Raw genomic sequence first — 24,857 nt, forward strand, 5'->3', positions numbered from 1 at the left:
TATACCAGCAATTTTACATATCATTGTAAATTTGAGGGTAACAGATAACAATATCTGCTCTCTTTATTTCCCAGATGTGTCTGTAAAAAGAATTTTTTTTTACATTGTAATTGTAATTAAAATTACAAAAGCACTGAATGTTCAATTAGGGAAACTTCATCAGAATCTCTGTGGAAAGAATGAGGGGAGGTCATTGTGTGTATAATTTGGTGGAAGGAGGTATATCACTAACCTCAAAGAATCTGTCAAAAGGGGGACAAACAACAAATAGCAGCTGTGTTCCAGTAAACCTGGAAGAAGAGAAATAGATCTGAAAGGTAAGTTTAAGGATGCTGGTACAAGTCAAGGAGGAAGGAAATAAGAAGTGAGAAAGCAAATGACACCACTTATATACATATACACAGCTCAAAAGGCCAGAACTAATACTAATTTTAAGACCTACTGCACTTCCTGCAAACTAAGAAAATAAATCCTATAAAATGAATATTAGATATTGTTATATAATGTGTATTCATTTTTATTCTTAAACACTGTCATTCAGAACCTCCATAAATTCCCATTTCTTTACCTGAATCCCTCCTGAACTATTTGTGATTTTGAATGAATTTCTATATCTAAAGTGCTAAAAGTGATCTGCAGTAGGGAAAATAAGACTTGAAAAATTCCTAGAAAGAAACAAATGTTTTATTTACAATCTAGTCAGTCATAGTAAGCTAAGAAAGATCAAATACAGAATTTTTTAAATCCCTATAGAATAATAAATCACGTGTTCTTCCGTGATGTAAATTATGCGCTCTTTCCTTATGTGCGGACATTCCTCTGGGACACATGGACTTAAACTATTTTTCTAAGAGTAGTATACCTATACACTCATGTATAGTCCACAGCTGATCAACAATACACATTTGTGAACTGGATGGGAATGTTGTGAGATTTGTACTCAAGCCTACCCAAGTGAAGCTAATAGCCTGTCTGAAAAGTGAACTCATAACCTTTGTCTCATTAGCACTGCACTCCAGCTGCTAGATTCAAACCTAACTTGGATTTAAAGGGGGTGGGGGCAGTGAAACACTAACAACAGGGAGAAAATTTATATAGTCAAGTCTATGCATAATTTTCTATTAATGGAAACCAGCTGCAAGAGTTGAAGATGGTTTTCAGTATTTAAGCGTGGCGGAATACTAATGGCTTTTTTCTATTCCAAGATTCCATTCTTAAAGGAAGGCCCTTTAACTCATTATTCCCTCAGAGTCCCTGACATTCCTAAGAATCACCTTTCTAAAGTAACTGCTCCAGAGCCCAAATTATCTATCTATTGCGAGATGTGTGCTGTGCCTTTGAAGAGCCATTCAAAGCTATTCCTTATATGAGAAGTCATGTGTTTTCCAAAGAAATATTGTGATCAAAACTCCGCTTTAAGTGTGTGATTCACAAGACCTCTAGCAATTCAAAGTTGTAAAGTTAGACTTCACAATCAATTATCAAGGATATATGCTCTTCACAAAACAATGTGATAAAATAGTCACATATTCACATATGGTGGTTGTTTCCACCGTAATTCTATTCTGATTGCCCTTAGTTCTATCATTTGGAAAATATTTCCCCCAAGCTTTGGCTAATTAATTTTTCTCCCACACAGCTCATAAATCAATTTAAAAACCATTTGCATGTAACCATCTTAATAGTTAATACATGCCACCACCTGCCCCAACACCATCACCAACAGAAAGTATATATGCATGTATGGGCTTTGTTTTCCTGACAACGACTATCAGCTCTTTCAGTCTAGAGCTTATGTAATATTTGGTTTGTGCAAACTGCCCCTAGGAAATTCAGGCAGTGGTTTTACCCATAATGAGAAAAATCATTCACATAAGCTTTTAAGACTAGAGATACATGAATACCCATTTCTCATGCCAGTGTAACTCAGAAAGTTTATGGTTAGATGGAAGAAAATACACAATCCCCAGAATCCTAAAGGTTGAATAAAATACCTCCGGCACCCCAGTGAAGATGCAAGAATATCTGCATCAAATTACCATTAATTCAAAAACGATTACAAAACTGGTTTCAAAATGAAAAAGCAAGAAACAAACCTCAATTTTGTCTGTTTTGGCATCTCCCCAGTATATTTTGCCTTCATCATAATCCAAGGCTAAACCATTTGGCCAACCAAGAGAAGTGTTAACCAACACTACTCGATCAGAACCATCCAGAGCTGCTCGCTCAATTTTCGGGATTTCTCCCCAGTCAGTCCAATACATGTACCTATAGAAGTACACAGAATATGAGCTAAAAACAGATAATAAACTGTAACTTTCAGATATCCTAAAGGTGAGATCCACCCCTCCTTTACACTGATCATCTGTTAACACCACAGAAGGAAAAAAAACATAAGACAAACATACGAAGAGTAAGTTTAAGACATTTATAACAGCAGTGTGTAAGCTTGCAGAAAATTTTCAGAATGAAACAGTGTTTTCTAGAACTGATAATGCCTCCCAATAATGATATTCTATTTTCAGTTGTGTTTTTCAAAATATTTTGTGCTCCTTCCCAGGAACAGTCCTCTTTCTTGCTGGCTTGTCATCTCTGACACAAAAACGTTAAACCACTAGTAATATTCAGATGGCAAACTGATTTCCCCAAATAACTAACTCTTCCTGTAGCACTACGTGATGCTTGAGGCTCCTGAGAATTTAAGGGGCTCGAAGGCATTGGTATGCACTGAGGTGTAATAATTTGTCATTATGTTCACCCTCAGGATGAATCTCATAGTAACAAACAACACTGGTGAGTATGTAGAAAGCTGTGTTTCCCTGGACCATCGTCAGGGTATTATAGCCAAAAAAAAAAAAAAAGACTAGGCATAAAGCTACATGGCCTGACCAAGTTTTGGAAATCAAATAATTTATACGCTTGGGGACATACAAAAAGTAAGATATATTCTTTACCAAGTCGTTCTGGAAGTACTGAAAATGAGATGAAATTAAATTTTCTAGGGGGGAAGAGAAAGAGCTCTGAAAACAACTTCTTTCCACAATTTTCATGGTCATGATGCAACCTCGGCAAACTCTACAGCCAACACCCAAAGTCAGCAAGCATGGACTTAATTTAGAAAGAAAAAATATTCAAAACATTCAAGGAAAAAAACTAGCAATCCTTTAACTTGAGATTTTATTCCAATCACTATATTCTAAAAATGGACAGTTGTTAAAGAGCTATTTATTGGAAACCAGCATATACTTCACATTGTTTTTCTCAATGTTTCTAGGAACCTGTAAAAAAAACCAGAAACACCTGGCAAAATTTTCTATCAGCAGAGCCTCTTACCCAACCATGGGATCTAAAACAATAGCCCGGGGTTCCTCTAAGTCCTCTGAAATCAAGATCTTCCTCATGGTCCCGTTGAGCCTTGTCACTTCTATCCGATCAGTGCCAGTGTCTGTCCAATAGAGATTTCGGGCAACCCAATCAACAGCAATACCATCAGGATGGGCAATCTGAGCAGTGACCACAAACTGACTGCCAGATCCGTCTATGAATGAGCGGCGTATGGCCCTCACTTCATCATCAGTCCAGTAGATATAGCCTTCCACAGGATCATAATCTATGGCAATGGCATGACGGATGTCTTCCAACTGTAGAACAATGTCTGTGAAATCTGGTGTATCCAAAGAAATTCGTCTCAAATCTGTCCTTCGGGCTAAAAGCAGTAATTCAGTGGCACCTAGAACAACAAAGTGAAAAAAATGAAGAAAGAACTTGAAACCCACAGGCAAAATTTAGTTACTCTAAATAAAGAATGCAGAACTTCTTCAGTAATTGAAAAGTAATGAGTATAAAAGGATACTAAGGGGCTTCCCTGGTGGCGCAGTGGTTGAGAGTCCGCCTGCCGATGCAGGGGACACGGGTTCGTGCCCCGGTCCGGGAAGATCCCACATGCCGCGGAGCGGCTGAGCCCGTAAGCCATGGCCGCTGAGCCTGCGCGTCCGGAGCCTGTGCTCCGCAACGGGAGAGGCCACAACAGTGAGAGGCCCGCGTACCACAAAAAAAAAAAAAAAAAAAAGGATACTAGGGTCTATTTAGGGTGGAAATGGAAAGTAATGCAGTAAAACAGGAGTGGCTTGACTATGAGGTCAAGCTCTATAATGGCTGAATTCTCCAAATCAAGTTTTGATTCTCTCTCTGGCTTCACCCATTATATAGCCCCTGGAATCAATAACATTTATTTAAAGGTATAATGAATAGCAACTAAGTAATGACTAAGAAGCTAAGTAGCTGAATATCAGAGGAAGGAAGTATAGGTCCTTTGTTCAAGAAGGATGTTTAAAAAGGTAAAGGAATCTAGGACAAGGATCTTTTGTGATTAACGAGAATGTTCTAAAATTGGATGTACTGTGATGGTTGTAACTCTGTAAATTTACTAAAAATCACCGAATTGTACATTTGAAATGGTTGAATTTTATAGGTAAACTACGTCTCGGTAAAGCTGTTGTAACAAAAAGAACTACAGGGCAATGCCTGACACAATTAAGGACAAAGGAACCTATGGAGGAGGAAACAGCAGCAGAAGAGAGAGGGAATCAGATAAATACGACACACTGGGTAAGGGTTAGAGTTGTTCATCTGACAGAACTGGATTCAGGCAGTTACACAAACTCGGGCAAAACACCTAACCTCTCTAAGCCTGGTTTCTATAGGGTTGCTGTGAGACTTTAAGGAGATAAATGTAAAACTCAGAAATGTACCAAACATGTAAGTATTCAATAAATACTAGCTAATATATTATTATTATTACCATTAGAAAGTAAACTTTCAAATTTTTATTTCATTGAGTTTTAAATCAGATTTATTTATGAAATGCTTTTAACCCAAAACTGTATTCAATAAAAACACTGTTGTGAATGAGAATATTAATCTTTTTGTTTGCTTTGATTTTAAATATTCAAGTCAACCACTAGCAAAAAAAATTTAACTTTATATAAAAGCTAATAAAAGATAGTAAACAGGGCTTCCCTGGTGGCACAGTGGTTGAGGGTCTGCCTGCCGATGCAGGGGACATGGGTTCGTGCCCCGGTTCGGGAAGATCCCACATGCCGCGGAGCGGCTGGGCCCGTGAGCCATGGCCGCTGAGTCTGCACGTCCGGAGCCTGTGCTCCGCAACGGGAGAGGCCACAACAGTGAGAGGCCCGTGTACCGCAAACAAAACCAAAAAAAACAAAAAACCATAGTAAGCAGGTTGACATCTCAAAGAGCGAAAAAAGATTCCCAACCAAAGAAATGAGTCCGAAAGAAAATACTGATATTAAACTTCAAGCATTAATCTGGAATCATAGTAGAAAACACTGTGAGAAGAGGAGTGAAGAAGCTCTCAGCATCAGCTTTTTGACTCATGGATTAATTATAAATGAACTCTGTCTTGGAGAGAATACAGCCCTAAATGCCACAGCAGGCACCAAGCAGGAGTAACTTTATCCAATTCACTGCCTCTGCTAACTACCAAAAGAAGCCAGCCCTAAACTCTGCAAACAAAGAAGTCATAGAGAGTGAAGCTGTCAATTTGGCAAGGTGATCAAAACAGAAGAGTTAACTTAAGGCTACTACATGCCAAATGTATATCTGAAATTCAAAATAGGAGTTAAACTCGTACATCTGCACTGCTATAGGGTGTAAACAGACCACTACTGCTAAAATAAATCCTCTGTTTTAAAGTCAGGCTACATTTTTAAACAAAAAGGCAACATTACAAAAACCTTTTGTTTTAAACTGAAACCAAATTATTGTTTGCCATGAAAACCGTCTGACAAGAGTCAGCCAGCTTCACCTTTGACTAGGAGGATAATTTATCAATGCCAAGTCATGACAAATATCCTGTACACCAACTCAATTCCATCTCTCTGACTCCCTGACCCCCTTGCCAGGAACTCTAACCCACTCCTAAATAAAGGCTTCTACTTTACAGAGTTAGATAAAGAAGCCACTGCTAAATATAACAATTTTCTTACCAGGTCTTGCTGGTGGCTAGAGAACCAGATGATGATCCATAGGGGTAAGAATGAAGAATAACATTCTCATTAAGAAGAAAAAGAGAAGAACTGGTGTTATCCCAAACCAGAAGTCCCTTGAAATGTCCTAAATCAGAATACTTCTCCAATATGCCCTCTCTCTATAGGGAATTGAGAGTAAGGAGAAGAGGCAGTGTGGTGGTTAAGTATAGAAAGAGTTGCTTTAAACAGTACAATAAGGAATTCTTTTCTTCTTCTGAAGGCAATTCTCTGTTGTTAAAAGGCAATTAAAAACATCATTCAATCATTTTTTAGAAAATATGTTTATCCCATGATAGTCTTTATAGTTAAAAGTTTAATAAACATCTTTTCCTTGCACTGAAGTTCTTTATTTACAAATGCTACCTACTGTTAAAAATGTATTCTTTATGAGAATACTCATTTCCACAAGAATCAATTGTGATCAATGACTATAAGATTTTTTTTATTTCATTTTATTTTTTTATTTATTTATGGCCGTGTTGGGTCTTCGTTGCTGTGCACGGGCTTTCTCTAGTTGCAGTGAGCAGGGGCTACTCTTCGTTGCAGTGCGCAGGCTTCTCATTGCAGTGGCTTCTCTTGTTTCAGAGCACAGGCTCTAGGCACACGGGCTTCAGTAGTTGTGGCTTGTGGGCTTCAGTAGTTGTGGCTCACGGGCTCTAGAGCGCAGGCTCAGTAGTGGTTGCGCACAGCCTTAGTTGCTCTGCAGCATGTGGGATCCTCCCGGGCCAGGGCTCAAACCTGTGTCCCCTGCACTGGCAGGCAGACTCTTAACCACTGCACCACCAGGGAAGCCCTGACTATGAGATTTGACAGAGAAAAGAAATGGCACCTAATTTTTTTTTCCAAAATAGCATGTTAAAAATTCAGTTAAATACTAAAGTAATTTATAATATTCGAGAGTTGCCATAAAACACAAAACACTCCTAGTATATAACCAATTGTGAAGACTGAGAGATTAAGTGACTAGTCTCCCAAAGCACTGTAACCTGTAGAGCTTATTACAGAGAAATAAAATAAATCATAAAGAATCCCAATTGCTATCTAAAATTCTTCCTTCTTGGAGACCAACTTCTTACCATCTTTGCAGGTTTTTCCATTCTCCAGGAGTTTAACCCCAGTTGGGCAAGCACACTGATAAAAAGGCTTGACTGGAGACATCAAACACAAGTGGGAACAACCACCATTATCAATTCCACATGGATTTGTAGCTGTCAAATATAAATCACAGTAATTAATACCAATGATTATGGATGACCTCCCCCACTCTAGATACACAAAGGTTAACAACCATAACATGAGCAACTCTGATAAACCAAATTATTACCAAATGTCATCCAGGTGCTTGACTACCAGACCATCTGCAAGGAAGGGAATTAATCAGTGAGAATTTACTTAGCATTTTGTATCCAAAGAGGAATATACAAGAAATAAAGCAGGATGTCCCTGCCCTAAAGAGCTTGCAATCTGGCCAGTATGACAAAATTAATGAACAATAATACTGGAAAGCAATACAAAACAATGAAACTGCTATCTTGCACATTTAGACTGTAAAGTCAGTATAGAGTCAAATGGGAAGTAAATCACTAAGGAAAGATACAGGACATGACTGAAGTCTTGAAAGGTAGGAAGAACGCACAGGGGGACATTCAAGTGTGGTAAAACCACATGAATGAAGGCTTGGAGGCTGTACACTGGGTGAGATAATAAAGTGAACAGTGTAACGTAAGATTAAGGTTTGACTAATAGGAACTAAAGCTGAATGAGCACAGGGAGGGGAAAGCCTGTGGTGGAGGCACTGAGAGACAAGAAAAGCCACACTTTGGAAAGATTTACATGGAAAAGATAAACAAAATGGACTTAAAAGGGAAAACTGAGAAGCAGAGATTAATTAGAAAATGTGAAGAAACTATATATAGAAAGGGATGGATTTAAATAATACTCACAGAAAAAAATCAACAAAAGATGGAGATCAACAAAATATGAAAGATAAAAGAAAGCAGTATCACACATAACTGCAAATTCTCAAACTAGTAAAACATAAAGGATCAACAGTGTCATTAAAAAAACAAGAACAAAGAAATTCTTTCCTGAGGGCCAACACTGAAATAAAAAATTCACGCAAGTGACTAAACATTTTCTTTTCTACAGAAGAGTAACACAAACACTTTAAAACATTTTTATGGACTCATGATCACCAGATTCCAATATGACACATTCAGTATTTGACTATCTCCCCCTAAATGGAAGGAACTAATACAAAGCAATGCATAATCCAAACCCCCTGCATTTTTGGCTATGGAATACAATCTGAAATACACTCAGACACATGCCAGACATTTATTTACACACCAGTGCCAAACACTTAACATTCTCATATTCTTTTAAACCTAATTCTAGTCCTCTCTTACAAGAAATTGTTGTCAGCAGTCACAGCCCAAGTCATTATAAAGGATGGCCAGAAACAGAAGCAAAACTAAGAAAAAAAGGTGGGGGGATGTGCACAGAAAAGGTATAAGCAAGTATTTTATTTAAGTAACCTGAGGTACTTAAATTAACCAGTTAGGTTAACAGAGGTTTCCATTCAAGAAAAGTGTTCATTTTTAAACATACAATGAACAAAATCACTCATTAGAGAAATAATATGAATAAGAAATGCATTTGTGCACAATCTTAACATATGCGCTATCTCAATTTCTTATTTTATTTCTCTCTTCTTTACCTTCATACCCCCAGACTCAACAAAGGGCTGAGGTGTCTGTAGTGACAGATACCAAGTTACAAATGGTTTACGCTGTTGTCTACCCTGAATTATATTTTGACATTTTCCCTGTTTTTTATTTCTTCCCACTACCTTTGGATATATCCTCCCTCCTCTTGCCCCTCACTAAAGCCAGGCATCAGAGTGCTACAAAGCTATTCCAACCTGCAATTTAAAAATCAAGATCACTTACCATTTGGCTGCCTCTGCTGGCTGAAGGCATGTATATCCATGGGAGAAAAGATGTTAGAATGGATTTCACGCAGACCCTCGCCAGTGTACTTGTTGCAAGCCAAAATGGAGTGTGTATTCCAGTCAGTCCAGTACAATGTGTCCTCAAATAACGTCAAGGCAAAAGGATGTGGAAGGGAACCTTTAACCACCGCCTGCCTATTAAACACAAAGAGAAAAACTCAAACGTTTCTAAATTTTCTTCTTTAATCAAAATGTCACCTCTCCCATTAAAATGGTCTTGCCGTCCACATTAACACATACAAATCCTGGATAACACATATGTTAAGGTCAAATACACCTATGAAAAATAAGACAAGGAGTAAATTCAAACGTATTTGAAATCATGGTGCCCGAAATCCTCAGCCAAGCACTTCAGAATGGTTCCTAACTTGGCGGCAGGCTCCGGGTGCACTACAAGCTAGCAGACAAAGTGAAGGCCCAAGTATCAGCACTGCTGTCAGCTCCCATCTCCCCACTCACACCTTCCATCCTTCCACATAATTCATGCCATTGGAAAGAGAAAGGCTGGCAAAAAGAAAAATCCCAGGGTTTAGAGTTGGCCCTGGGAAGTAGTTTTAAATCAGCAATAGGTTTTTCCCTTCTTGATGTGGAAGAACAAAGAATCTGAGCCTATGGCTTTGATAACTGAAAAGTAAAAACATGCACATGAGGCTAAAAAGTCATTCTGGTAGAGCTCTCTCTCTGCAGACTCCAGTCTTGCTCCAGCAAATGATCACCTCAGTTGGCTTTCTGCTATATGGTTACTTAATCTCCACAAGCCAGGTAGCAAAAAGGAAGCCCAACCACCGCAGAATGTGTTCAAGAGACAAAGCAGATCCCCAAATTTCACAAGCAATCCTAACTATATGGAAGGAGAGGTAGAGAGCCTGATTAGTACTGAAGGCACAGAACTTTGCAGAATGTCATGGAGAGTTATGTAATTAGTAAATAATATAATTCTTGAATAATGAACAAACTGTGTTTGAGCCACAATAGCAGTCAAGAAAATAAATGCTTTGATATTTTCATAATATCAAATCTAATATTTTCATAAATCGCTCAGCTAGGAGAGAAAGAGGAAAATGTAAGCAACTAAAAAGAAATAAAGGATAACACATTGACAGAAAATCCAATTTTTAGGTCCCTGAGGTTATCTGATATCTTACACCTAACAGATCACAGGTATACTAAATTAAATTTAAGAGCAGTAAGATAATTTTCATCTAAGCAGAATTAGCATCTGTTATTGTACATGGAATGGTCTTAGCCTAAAATGTTTTAAATCTGAGCCAGATTTTTAAATATCTGTATACAAGATGAGCAGGACTAGTTTATCAAACTTTCTATTTTAAAACCTCACACCTAGGCCAGCCTACATCACCACAACTTTCTCCTCTCTTTTTTAATTCTCGCTTCCCTAGCAGATTACTTTCCCTCTCATTTCCCAATTAGAACGGTCACAATGACTACTTCTGAAGTGGTTTCTTCCACTTTTTAAATGAACAGCTTTATTAAGTTTACTAAAATGATTATGCTATTACAGGAGTGATATCATAGTTTAAGTTCAAATTTAAATAGGCCTGCATATTTCACACTGACGTTTTCCAAAATTCATTATGGTAAGACATAGAGTTCTGAGAAGCTACCAAGAAAGTCAAGTAACATGACTGAAAAATAATAGTAAAGATGAAATTACTTAGGTTTTCATTAACCATCTTAAAGAATCACAAATTATATAACCAGATCTTTGAAAAACTCTGGGGAGAAAAAAGTCTTCTAAGTCCTTTGTATATTATTAAATAAAAAGTTAAAATTCACTCTAATGAATTTAACACAGCAGAATAAACAGATAGGAAAAACAGAACCCCTCCCTAAAAGATTTACTCATTTTACATATTGACTGAAAGCATTTATATACTGAAAAGAAATGAGACAGAGCTGAGTTCAAATGTCCCCCTGTACTTACACTACTTATTTCCACAAGCTTTGTTTTCCTCATCTGTTATTGGAAGATAATAACCTAACCACACTGAGTTACTGTGAAGGCTAAATGATAACATATGCAAAAGCATTTAAGCGTTATGATTGGTACTTAATAAACATTTCATAAATGACTCCTCAATTTTAGGATGTATGTTTTCAATATTTTAATATTTCTGACATAGGGATAATATTTTACAGCTGAAGTGAACATTTCATGTGCTGGTTTGTAAGTCAAAATAAAAAGCTCTTAAAATCAATAGCTTATCAGAATCAAGTAAATACTAGACTCTGGCTTATTTATATTAACAGGATCTCACACAACACAATATGACAATATGTACAAAATTAGGTGGACTTATTAGACACTCAGTGAACGCCTGATAAAATTAAATATCTTAAATGAAATATGTAATTAACAGAACTGTACAAAAAGCAGAGCTAAGAAGGCTATCACCCATTCTTGTCATATTCTTTGGTGACTTACCGATTTGTCCAGCCAATGGTGACTTGCTCTGAAACTACAGACAAGTGAACATAGTCTTCACCTTTCTTCCCTCTGGTTGGGATTACCCCCCCGGAAACTCGAGTTACTTCAAGGAGGAGTTGATCACGGATACTGAGAACAAATGTGGCTGGCAAGGTCAAAGCCCAGTCCTTCAGTAGTATGCCACAACCAAAACAGGACTTGAAAAATTGATCTCTTCTACAGTGACCAAAGGAGAGAAACCGAGACCCCTACTGATGCTTTGCTTTAGTGCTGGCAACCTCTGAGCATCATCTCCTCCCTCTGTCTGTCATTTCCTGAGGGCTCACTCTCACCAGTACCGCCAAGTACAGGAGTGCACTCACCACCTCTCTCAGATTCCACGCCTGGCAGGTGCCTCTTTCAAATTCTGCACCAACCAGACTTATCCTTTATAAAACACCTGTACACTTGTATTCACTTTCTGTTTCTGAACCTCTTCCCAGAAAGTTGTCCTCTGCCCCCAACTGAGAACTCCCCACCTGTGTGGGTAATAAATCTACTTAGTCACACCAAAGCACTACTGTCATGAATTCTGACATCTGAACCTAACCTTGGAAGAGAGCTTCTCCACATCACAGTGAGGTTTTAATAACACCTAAAAAGATGACAACAGTGGTAGTGGTACAGTGTTTGAAAAACCTCTACAAGTCTACCACATGAAAACAGAACAACTAGGTAGCAAAACCAAAATACCCTTGGACAACATTTACAACAAATCTAGATGAAACAAAGCTAGATGAGAAGGTACTACCACAAAACCCAAGACACAAAAAGGAAAACTACCAACAGCCATAAGATCTCATTGGCATCAGCACTTCTGCAGGAGGAATCGGAAGGAAAAAATAGGGCATTCAGCAGATCCAGGAACAGGAGAACACACAAAATAGACAGCAATGGAAAGACAGGGAAACCAAATGAGAAGAGCAGCTGCCGAGGACTGGTTCTGTCCACTCAGAGAAGGCAAAGAGTGGATGGTTGGTGCTGAAGGGACTGGTGCACTCTAACCTCCAGTGAACTCTCCAACTGACCCAACAGAGCTCCCTTACAGACAAAGGCCCATACTGACCACACATTACTGGAAGTACAATGAAAGTGAGGATTATAGTACAAGAGAGGTAATGGAAAACTAAGGTACAGAAGGAAACAGAGCCAGGAAATCTCAGAAAGCAAGCTGCCAATTTTTTAAACACACACACGCTCAAGAGTTCTGTGAAGTTACAAAAGTTATGATAAAAAACTCTGCCTTCTTCAACAAGTTCCAGAAAAACAATTTCAGGTGAAAATTTAAAAGTAAATTAAGATCAAGTCCATTAAAAAAGTTAATATTAAAAACAAAAAAAAAAGAATAAAGAAAATAACATCCCTAAAGATAATAAAATATGCGAGAAAAGTATGGCCCTAAAACAGTTTACAACCTATTGCAAAATAACCTGAAATGCTTTAAAATCATATACTAGCCGTAAAAGAATAACACAAATTACAATTTAAAACCTCAAAACTGAGGTGACAGAACTAAGGAAAGAATTAGAAGTGTAAGAATAAGTCACTTAAGAAATGAATTATCAACTAGAAATAACACAAACACAGGAGTGAATAAACATAACAGATAAGGAAACAGAAACAGCCTGTGAAAAGAAGGAATTTTTTTTCTTTTTTCATGATTTTTTCCCGTTTTATTAAGAAATAATTGACATATATCACAGTACAATGTACAGCATGATGGTGTGAGTTAGACATATTGTGAAAAGATTACCACATAAATTCAGCTAACATCCATCATCTCATACAGATATAACAGAAAGAAAAGAAAAAAAAATTTCTCCATGGGATGAGAACTCTTAGGATTAACTCTCCTATAACTTTTCTATGTATCATCCAGCAGCGTTAACTACAGTCATCATGTTGTACATTACATCCATAAGGAGGAATTTCTGAAGATCAAAAAGAAACAGAAAAATAGATTTTTTAAAAATAAAGATTTGAAGCACAAAGGACAGGGAAGAGAACAGAACTAATTTGGAGCAAAGAAATGACATCAAATCAAATAGTAACTCAAACCCTCAGGAAGAATTACAGGGTACCTGAAATGGCATATATGTAGGTTAATACAAAAGACCCTATGAATAATGTTTTCTCTTTTTCTCCTTTAACCTTTTAAAAACACCTAAGATTGTATAACGTGATAATTATAACATTCCATTGGTTATAATAGAAATGTAATATAAATGACACTAATAGTACAAAGGAGGGGAGAGGGAATGGAGACACACTAGACTAAGATTTCTATAATTTACAGGCATTAACTTAGTATTTTACCATAATACAGATTTTGAAAAAAGGAATATTGCAATCCCTAGAATAATCACTAAGAATATTTTATTCTCCAAAACACTGTTTAAAAACATAAAAGGAATTAAAACGATACACTAAAAAATATCTACTTAATACAAAAGAAGGCAGAAGAACCAAAGGAACAAAAAAAGACAGACATGAAAAATAAAATAAAAATGTCAGATGTAAACTCAACCATATTATTAACAACATTAAATGTAAATAGATTAAGCACCCCCATTAAAAGACAAAAGGTTGAACACCTTAAATATATACAGTTTTTCTTTGTAAAAAGAAACCATATATATATGGCAAAGGTTGTTAGACCGGGTAAAACAAAACAAGACTCAACTGTAGGCTGCCTACAAGAGACACCTTTTATATCCAAAGATCCAAATTCGTTGAAACTGAAAGGTTACAGCAAACAGTAATCATAAGAGAGATGCAGTGGTTCTATCAGACAAAATATATTTTAACACAAAAAAGTATTACTAAAGATAAAGCAGCACATTTTATAATGACAAAAAGTCAAATCATGAGGAAGATGTAACAGTTATAAACATACACAAATAAAAACAGAGGCCCAAACAAATGAAGCAAAACCTGACAGAACTGAAGGAAGAAACAGACAATTCAACAATAACAGTCTGAGCTCTCAAAATCCTATTCTCATTACAAGGTAGGACAACTAGACAGGAAATCATAAAGGATATGGAAATTCGAACATTAGGACAAATATCAATTAATTTTAAAGACTGAAGTCATACAAGGTGTATTCTCTGAGCACACTGAATATCAAGAACAGAAAAATTCGGGAAATCCACAGTGAGAATTTTCTCATAGTTAAATTTTTCTAAATCCTCCCTCAATGTCTTCTAAGTAAGCAATGGGTCAAAGAAGAAATCCCAATAAACTAAAAAAATATATTTTGAGCTAAAAGAAAATGAAAATACAACATACAAAATGTGTGGGATGTCATCAGCCAGAGCAGTGCTTAGGGTAAATTCTATAAATTTATCCCTAAATGCCTGCATTAGAAAAGAAGATAGGGACTTCCCTGGTGGTCCAGTGGTTAAGAATCTGTCTTGCAATGCAGGGACACCGGTTCTATCCCTGGTCAGGGAACTAAGATCCCACATGCAGCGGGGCAACTAAGCCCGTGTACCACAACTAGAGTGAATCCCTTGCACACACCACAACGAAGTGAAGAGTCCACACACCACAATGAAAGACCTGCGTGCCGCAACTAAGACCTGACACAGCAAATAAATAAATAAATATTAAAGAAAAACAGAAGAAAAAAACAGACTTCAAATCTATAATCTAAGCTTCAACCTTAAGAAACGGGGGGGGGGGGGGTGCAAACTAAATCCAAAGCAAGAAAATTTTAAAATATTAGGGTGGAAATCAAATGAAATATAAAACAGAAAAAAACAATACAGAAAAAAAAAAAATAAAACCAAATGTGGGTTCTATTAGAAGATCGACAAAGCTGACAAGCCTTGCACTAGACTGACAAAAAAAGAAATTGGGAAATTTGTGGATAAAATTATGAATAAAAGAGGGACATCACTACTGACCTTAGAAATTAAAAGGATTATAAAGATACCATGAACAATTTTATGCCAACAAAACGGAAAACTTAGATGGAAACATTCCTAGAAACAAATTACCAAAACTCACTCAAGGAGAAATTAAATGTAAAGACCTAGAACAATTAAAGAAATTGACTTAATTTAAAATCTTTCCATAAAGAAATCCCCAGGCCCAGAAAGCTTCATTAATGACTCCTATTAAATATTTGCAGAAGAGGACTTCCCTGGTGGCACAGTGGTTGAGAGTCCACCTGCCAATGCAGGGGACACGGGTTCGTGCCCCAGGCCGGGAAGATCCCACATGCCGCAGAGCAGCTAGGCCCGTGAGCCATGGCCTCTGAGCCTGTGCGTCCAGAGCCTGTGCTCCGCAACGGGAGAGGCCACAACCGTGAGAAGCCCGTGTACCGCAAAAAAAAAAAAAAAATAGCAGAAGAAATAATATCAATCCATCACATACTCTTCCAGAAAATAGAGGAAGAGGGAACACTTCCCAACTCGTTCTATGAGGCTCGTATTACACTGATACGAACCAGCCAGACAGCACAAGGAAAATAAACTACAGACCAATTTCTCATGAATAAACACATAAAAATCCTCAACAGAATATTAGCAAACTGAATCTAGAGACATCTAAAAGGATTCTACAGCTTCCCTGGTGGCACAGTGATTAAGAATCCACCTGCCAATGTAGGGGACACAGGTTCAAGCCCCAGTCCAGGAAGATCCCACATGCTGTGGAGCAACTAAGCCTGTAAGCCACAACTACTGAGCCTGCGCTCTAGAGCCCGCAAGCCACAACTACTGAGCCCACATGCCACAACTACTGAAGCCCGCAGACCTAGAGCCCATGCTCTGCAACAAGAGAAGCCACCACAATGAGAAGCCTGCGCACGGCAGTGAAGAGTAGCCTCCGCTCGCCACAACTGGAGAAAGCCCACGTGCAGCAACAAAGACACAACGCAGCCAAAAATAATTTTTTTAAATATTATTTTTTAAAAAAGAAATAAATAAAAAGGATTCTAAAACATGACCAAATGAGATTTATTCCAAGAATGCAAGATTGGTTAAACAACTGAAAACCAATTAATGAAATTCACCATGTATATAAAAAACAAAACCCCATGATCATCTCAACAGATGCAGAAAAAGTACTGGACAAAATCCAATACGCAATCATGGTAAAAACTGAAGATACTAGGAATAGATGAGAACTTCCTAAACCTGATTAAAAGGTCTCTACAGAAAACCTATAGCTAAGATCCTGCTCAGTGGCAAAAAAAGAAAAAAAAATTTTTAATGATTTCCCCCAAAGATCACAAACAAGGCAAGGATGTCTTCTATTCAGCCTAAGACCTAGTGAGTACTACCAAGTAAGAATAAAAGGCATCCAGATGGGAAAGGAAGAAGTAAAACTGTCATTATTCACAGATGACACAATTCTGTATGCAGAGAATACAAAAGAATTTAAAAGAAAAAAGCCTCACAGATGTAATTAATTCAACAAGGTTGCAGGATACAAGATCAATATACGGAAATAAATTGATTTCTATAGACTACCAATGAAAAATACAAAAAGTGATACAGTTAACTAATATTTAACAAGGGAACCAAGAATATCCAACGGATAAAAGACAATTTCTTTAATAAATGGTGCTGAGAAAACAGAAAAATTGAAATTAAATAATTCATTCACAACACCATTAAAACCCCCAAATATTTGGAAATAAATTAATAAAAAAGTGTAAGACATCATACACAAAATGGATGATAGATCTAAATGTTAGGAATTAAAACAATAAAACTCTCAGAAGAAAACATAAGTGTCAATCTTTGTGACTTTGGGTTAGGCAAAGATTTCTTACTACATCAAAAACACCTTTAACAAAAGAAAAAACTAATAGTTTGAACTTTATTTCTAAATAATATATCCAATGAAGAACTTGTATCTAGAATACATAAAATTCTTACAATTCAATAATAAAATAACCCAATTTAAAAATGGGCAATTAACTTGAATAGTGTCTTAAACATCTGAGCCTCATGTGAAGGAAGACTGAGCTACACTGTATTCAAGAGGATTACAGGCAGGACAGACTGAAGTGAAGTTAATAATGTATCTGGAGTAGAGGCAAAGGAGAAGCATGAAGGGACCTAAACCATGTCGGCAAAATCTGGTATTTACTTTTTCCAAAGAATTATTTTCTCCTGATAATATAAAGAATACACATATGTTGACTATAAAAAATGTGGAAATAGAAAGTATATCTTTCTAGTCCTTTATTACGTGCATATGTACAATATGTACATGTATATACACAAATACAAACAATTTCCAATGATCAAGGAATGGAAAACCTGGTTTCTTTTATAAATAGTTAAGGTACAGCATGAAACCAACTAAGACATAACAGGAAACCAACTAACCAATGGAATTTAGAATTAAGAATTTGGTAAAAATTTATTAGTTCTAAATAGTAGCCCCCAACAGGACGAAGGAAAACAGCTGAGCCAAACCAAGAAACAATTGAGGCGCCTGCACCAAACCAGGAATAAAGAGCATTTACCACCTATAATTACTGAGCTTCTTCACTGGGTATATATGCAGCAGGTCCCAAGGTCCCTGTTGCATCTTAATAACTGTTAATACGCCCTGAGAAAAAATGGTTAATTTATGTATTTTGAAAGACTCCAACTCATCCTCTCATCTTGTTTAAACAATATCTGACTGTATTTTTTTTTTTTTTTTGCGGTACGTGGGCCTCTCACTGTTGTGGCCTCTCCCGTTGCAGAGCACAGGCTCCAGACGCGCAGGCTCAGCGGCTATGGCTCACGGGCCCAGCTGCTCCGCGGCATGTGGGATCTTCCCATACCGGGGCACGAACCCGTGTCCCCTGCATTGGCAGGCGGACTCTCAACCACTGCACCACCAGGAAAGCCCCTGACTCTATTTTTTTTACAAAAGTGAATTTTTGTAAATGCACAGCATTTACTGCATCATAATGACCCATCTTCATTTCACAATGTAAAGATTTTCAACATATTATTAAATATTGCTTTCACGTTAATTTTAAAGGCTATATAACACTGCACTGAATGGCTGTGCTATAATTTAAAAACCCATATTGCCAACATTCAACATTATATATTAAATAAGGTGTCTTTAAACATAAACATATATTTTAGAAATTATATAATGATCAGCTGACGAAAATTTTTTGACAACAGTCTAGCAAGAAACTAATTCTGTATTTCTCCTTAGAGCAATGGTTCAGGGCTCACTATATTTCCATGTTCACAACAACTTTATAAAATTAACCACCCTGAATCATGAGAATCCACTATAATTAATACTATGGAAAATATTCACTCTCACTAGTAAAGAAAAAAACGCAAATACAAATAAAATATATTTTTAAATTTCTAAAAGGATAAAATTATCTTTTCTTAGCTAAACTTAACGTAAAAAAAAATGGTAGATTAGAAATATACTGTGTGTGACAGTGGAAATTAGTAAAATCATTCCATTATAAAAAAAAAAAAAAGATGGCCTTAAAACTCTGCACCTTGACATACAAATCCTACTTCTTGTAATGAATTCTAAAGATGTAATAAAAGATGCAGATTCATATAGGCTCCTCTTTATTCCATCAGTATTCATACAAGTAAAAAAATTACAACTTAAATATTTCACAATAAGGAAGTGTATAAAAAATACTGTTTAACATTCAGATTATTTCTTCCATTTATATTTAATAGCATAGCTATTTGACCTTACTCTTTTCTTATAACTTCCATTTTTTATTCTTCCTTATACTCCACCTCTCCATTTTTTCATGGACTTTTCCTACTACACTGGATTTATATGCTTTTTAAAATGCCTCTAGGGATCTGGAGGCTATACAAACTGTTTTATTCAATTTTATTATCTTTATGTTTTAAAATCATATGTGATCCTACTTTAGACAATAAACTTCAAGAGTAAGACAGTATCTACTGACACTCCCATGTGTAAGGTAAGAAGTTAACATGCTCTTCTTCCTCATCAAACCATCCCACTACCATCTCTCTCTCTTTTTTTTAATACATTTATTTATTTATTTTTGGCGCATTGGGTCTTCGTTGCTGCGCGCAGGCTTTCTCTAGTTGCAGCGAGCAGGGCTACTCTTCATTGCAGTGCACGGGCTTCTCAATGCAGTGGCTTCCCTTGTTGCAGAGCATGGGCTCTAGGCACACGGGCTTCAGTAGTTGTGGCTCTTGGGCTCTAGAGCGCAGGCTCAGTAGTTGTGGCGCACAGGCTTAGTTGCTCCACGGCATGTGTGATCTTCCCAGATCAGGGTTTGAACTCATGCCCCCTGCATTGGCAGGCGGATGCTTAACCACTGCGCCACCAGGGAAGTCCCTACCATGTCTCATTTTTTAATTGATGAAACCTGGAATTTTAGATCTCTATTACGTGCTTTCATTTTATCATTTTTATTTGAGAGAACAAAATATCTCACGGTTACATTAAGTTTTAAAAGTACATTAACAGTAATTACTAGATTTAGCTCCATGTTTAACTCTTCACAAATATTTAATTATCCGATATCCTCACTCTTGAGCTCTACATTGTACTTCATCTCTATCAGTCTTCTGAAGTGTAGCAAGTAACTTTTTCAGAAAGAGTGATATAAATGGCATATTTTGACTCTTGCATATCTAATAATAATGTCTTCCTGTTGCAGTAACAGAACTCCTAGATCAACCTCCATGTCTCAGATCTTTTTATTCCATTGTTTTCATCCCTACTTCTACAATTTGTGGGAGAATTTCTCAAGGTTACCTTCCATTTCACTTATTTTTTTTTCAGTCATTTATTTGGTTGACGCTGCTCAAACTTTTTTTTTTTGCTTAAACTTTTAAATTGAACAATCATGCTCTTTATTATCATTCTGTCTTCACCAGTCTTGAATGCATTCTTTCATACTATTTACTCTGTTTTCATACATGCTGTGTCTTCTTGAACTTCTATAATTTTTTCTCCTGCATTTTACAGGAAATTACAGGAAGACATTGTTCTGATTCTTTAACATGGATGGTTCATTTGAACTGCAGTATCTTCTCATGTGCCCTGTTGTTTTTTTCTAACAGGGAGGGAGGGCTTTCAGAGGGAAGACTGTACATTACTGGAAGTTGAGATTAATTCTGTTGCAGCCTGAAAAGTCTTGGTCCAAGCTTTCAGATCAAGAAGGGAGAAGGCAAATAAATTTCTGATTTATCACAACTTCATTTTAATTTGGAAATCTGTGCAGAAGACAGGGCGGTGGGATCTGAAGCTAGCAATAACAGCAGCATATTCCTGTTTCTTTTGCATGTTTCTGGTAGCACCAAGAAGTCTGCTATTATCATGACCCTGCTTATTCTCTGGCACCACTGTATTCATTCAGAGCCAGCTTTAACTACACCTCTGATGTTTGCGTAAGATGCTCAATCATGTCAAGTATGGTTGTCATAAGGTACGTGTCCTTTAGTGCCTGGTATATTTCCCAGAGGTGCTAACAGAATCCAGATGAGGCCTACCTTCCACCTTATCCTACCTCCCTCTCATCACCCTCACCTTCAGCCCTCCTTCTCTAGAGTTGTGGTTATTATTGTTTATGTGGGTAAATCTCTTCAGTTTGCTTCTTTGGGAAGCAGATTCTTCACAAACTCTGTAGGTGGCCAACCATGCTGATTTGCCTGGGTCTGAGGGGGTTCCTGGAACCAGGCAAACAAGGATGGCTAATCATGCAACAGCTCAGTCAGACTGGGACATCCTTCAGTCTTGAAGAAATTCTTCAAGGTTTCTGGTATGTGGTTATTATCTTTGCCTAAGTCTCTAGCACTGATGTAAAATTCCCCTATGTTTATAGCCCATGGCTTTAATAACCATTAACTTGATAATGGCTATAAATCTAAATCTCCCTCTGAGACCGCTCTGCTGAGCTGCAGGCTCATATATCCAAAGCTCCCCAGACTTTATCACCATAGTTTTCCGTAAGCAACTCAAATGCAACCGCAAACATGTCCAAAGCTGAATTCAATCTCATTCTCTTTCTACATCAAAAAAAAGAAAGAAAGGGCTTCCCTGGTGGCACAGTGGTTGAGAGTCCGCCTGCCGATGCAGGGGACACGGGTTCATACCCTGGTCCGGAAAGATCCCACATGCCGCGGAGCAGCTGGGCCCGTGAGCCATGGCCGCTGAGCCTGCGTGTCTGGAGCCTGTGCTCCGCAACGGGAGAGGCCACAACAGTGAGAGGCCCGCGTACTGCAAATAAAAAATAAAAAAAATAAAAAAAGAAAGAAAGAAAGAAGTAAAGAAAGGAAAAAGAATATATCCTCCTTTCCTGAATTTTCTATCTCACCATCAAACCAGCCATTAAAAGCAGAAACCTAGGAGTCATCATAGACACCATCAGGGAGTCGCAAGTGGTTTGTTAGGATTGGGGCATAGTAGGCAAGGGAGGAAGCGGTGAGAATACTTGTCTAAAACAAGGTAAATGAATTAGATCATGTAAGTTATAGTGAAGAATCTGTACTTTACTGGAGAACAAGGACGATTAATTGGAAGACTTAAGGGCGAAATAATTAGTCTTCAAACCGTTTTCTACACAACTACCAAAGATATTTCAAAGACAAATTCATCCGCGGCAATTTGCTACTTGAAAATTTCCAATGACTCTCAATAACTTCAGGCTAAAATTCAAATGCTGCATCTTAGACCCAGCGGGATCTGGCTCCTAGCCATCTCTCTACACTTGCCTCCAACCATTCTTCATATTTCCAGTTGCTGCTGAACAGGAACACTGACAAACCAAAGCTTTCTTTAATAACCTTAATAATAGCTTTAATAAGCTTAACTTGAAAACCTGACTCTACTAATTAGGAATTAAAATTTTTTCACAGAAAGGGCTTTTATATTCCTCCCAGTTTTTAAAGTTTATTATTTTACTTCAGTGTCTGTCAAGGCAGTTAAAAGAGCATATTTACATCCTTGATACATATGTTAAATTCAACTAACCACATATACACTAGTACACTAGTTTCTGAACCCTATTTTGTTCCACTGATACCTATCTATGCTCAGATTTAGTACCTCATTGTTTTAACTACTCTGGCTTTATGGGAAGCCTTGAAATCAAGTGCAAAGTCATCATACCCAAAGTCCACAGTTTACCCTTAAAGATCACTCTTGGTGGTGTACATTCTATGGGTCTGGAGTAATGTATGTATCATTATAGTTTCATACAAAGTATTTTCACCGTTTTAAATGTAAATCCTCTGTGCCTATTCATCCCTCCACTCACACTGTCTTTTCAGTCTCTTTTTAAAATGAAATATAAATACAGTTGATTTACAATGCTGTGTTAGTTTCAGGTGTACAGCAAAGTGATTCAGTTTTATATATATCTTAAGATTCTTTCCTATCATAGGTTATTACAAAATATTGAGTATAGTTCCCTGTGCTATACAGTAGGTCGTTGTTGGTTATCTATTTTATATATATAATATGTATGTTTTAATCCCAAACTCCTAATTTATCCTTACTCCCGCCCTTTGCCTTTAGTAATTATAAGTTTCTTTTCTAACTCTGGTTTTTTGTTTTTGTTTTTTGCGGTACGCGGGCCTCTCACCACTGTGGCCTCTCCCGTTGCGGAGCACAGGCTCCGGACGCGCAGGCTCAGCAGCCATGGCTCACGGGCCCAGCCGCTCTGCGGCATGAGGGATCTTCCCGGACCGGGGGACGAACCTGTATCCCCTGCATCTGCAGGCGGACTCTCAACCACTGCACCATCAGGGAAGCCCTCCAAGTCTGTTTTAATCTACAGGCTCCCTCATCATTCTTTGCAGTTTATCTGCTCAAGGACCTGGGGTGTGTGACCTGTATGTCTGAACCTGCTGATGCGTACTCATGGTGCACTTCAATATGTTTCTCTGTCCTTTATTTCTCCCACAAATTTCCTGCAAATTCCAAGTTTCATCAGATTCCTGATGAACTGACTCTTTTGGCAAAATGAAAGAGGATGCTCTTTTCTTCCTTCAGATGGCAGTGTCTGTTCTTTTCCTTGTGATGTCAGCAGCCATTGATGTTCAATGCCTAGATCCAATACTTCACTGATATTGAATGCTGATATTCTAATTATATTATTTCTATCATTTATTAGCTGGAATAGCTTTCTCATATCTACTACTTTGTTAGCTACTGGTAGATTCATATACAAAAGGGAAGATAAATTGCGTGATTCTCTTTATTACCAACATTCAAAGTTATGAACTGGGGGCTAGGAACCAAGATGGCGGAGTAGAAGGATGTGCTCTCACTCCCTCTTGCGAGAACACCAGAATCACTAGTTGCTGGACAATCATCGACAGGAAGACACTAGAACTCACCAAAAAAGATACCCCACATCCAAAGACAAAGGAGAAGCCACAATGAGACGGTAGGAGGGGCACAATCACAGTAAAATCAAATCCCATAACCACTGGGTGGGTGAATCACAGACTGGAGAGCACTTACACCACAGAAGTCCACCCACTGGAGTGAAGGTTCTGAGCCCCACGTCAGGCTTCCCAACCTGGGGGTCCGGCAACGGGAGGAGGAATTCCTAGAGAGTCAGACTTTGAAGGCTAGCGGGATTTGAAAAGGACTGGGGGAAACAGAGACTCCACTCTTGGAGGGCACACACAAAGTAGCATGTGCTTCGGGACCCAGAGGAAGGAGAAGTGACCCCAGGGGAGACTGAACCAGACCTACCTGCTAGTGTTGGAGGGTCTCCTGAAGAGGTGGGGGGGTGGCTGTGTCTCACCGTGGGGACAAGGACACTGGCAGCAGAAGTTCTGGGAAGTACTCCTTGGCCTGAGCCCTCCCAGAGGCTGCCATTAGCCCCACCAAAAGCCCAGGTAGGCTCCAGTGTTGGGTCGCCCCGGGCTAAACAACCAACAGGGAGGGAACCCTGCCCCACCCATCAGCAGTCAAGCAGATTAAAGTTTTACTGAGCTCTGCCCACCAGAGCAACAGTCAGCTATACCTACCACCAGTCCCTCCCATCAGGAAACTTGCACAAACTTCTTAGATAGCCTCATCCACCAGAGGGCAGACAGCAGAAGCAAGAACTACAATCCTGCAGCCTGTGGAACAAAAAACACACTCACAGAAAGATAAACAAGATGAAAAGGCAGAGGGCTATGTACCAGATGAAGGAACAAGATAAAACCCCAGAAAAACAACTAAATGAAGTGGAGATAGGCAACTTTCCAGAAAAAGAATTCAGAATAATGATAGTAAAGATGATCCAGGACTTCGGAAAAAGAATGGAGGCAAAGATTGAGAAGATGCAAGAAATGTTTAACAAAGGCCTAGA

At 38.0% G+C, this 24,857-nt stretch overlaps 1 protein-coding gene across 3 annotated transcripts in view; it reads right to left on the reverse strand.

The window, feature by feature from the left end:
• LRP6 (LDL receptor related protein 6) overlaps positions 1-24,857 on the reverse strand; it is a 176,174-nt gene that overhangs the window by 65,523 nt on the left and 85,794 nt on the right. For all 3 annotated transcript variants that reach the window (XM_082850868.1, XM_082850867.1, XM_082850866.1), the window contains 4 exons: positions 9,002-9,198; positions 7,127-7,258; positions 3,334-3,730; positions 2,097-2,268 (listed from right to left, as the gene is read on the reverse strand). In XM_082850868.1, the coding sequence (XP_082706994.1) occupies positions 2,097-2,268; positions 3,334-3,730; positions 7,127-7,258; positions 9,002-9,198 (898 nt within the window). The remainder of the gene's footprint in view (positions 1-2,096; positions 2,269-3,333; positions 3,731-7,126; positions 7,259-9,001; positions 9,199-24,857) is intronic.

This window comes from Leucopleurus acutus (assembly GCF_964270905.1).
Source record: "Leucopleurus acutus genome assembly, chromosome: 11".
Taxonomy (NCBI): Eukaryota; Metazoa; Chordata; class Mammalia; order Artiodactyla; family Delphinidae; genus Leucopleurus; species Leucopleurus acutus.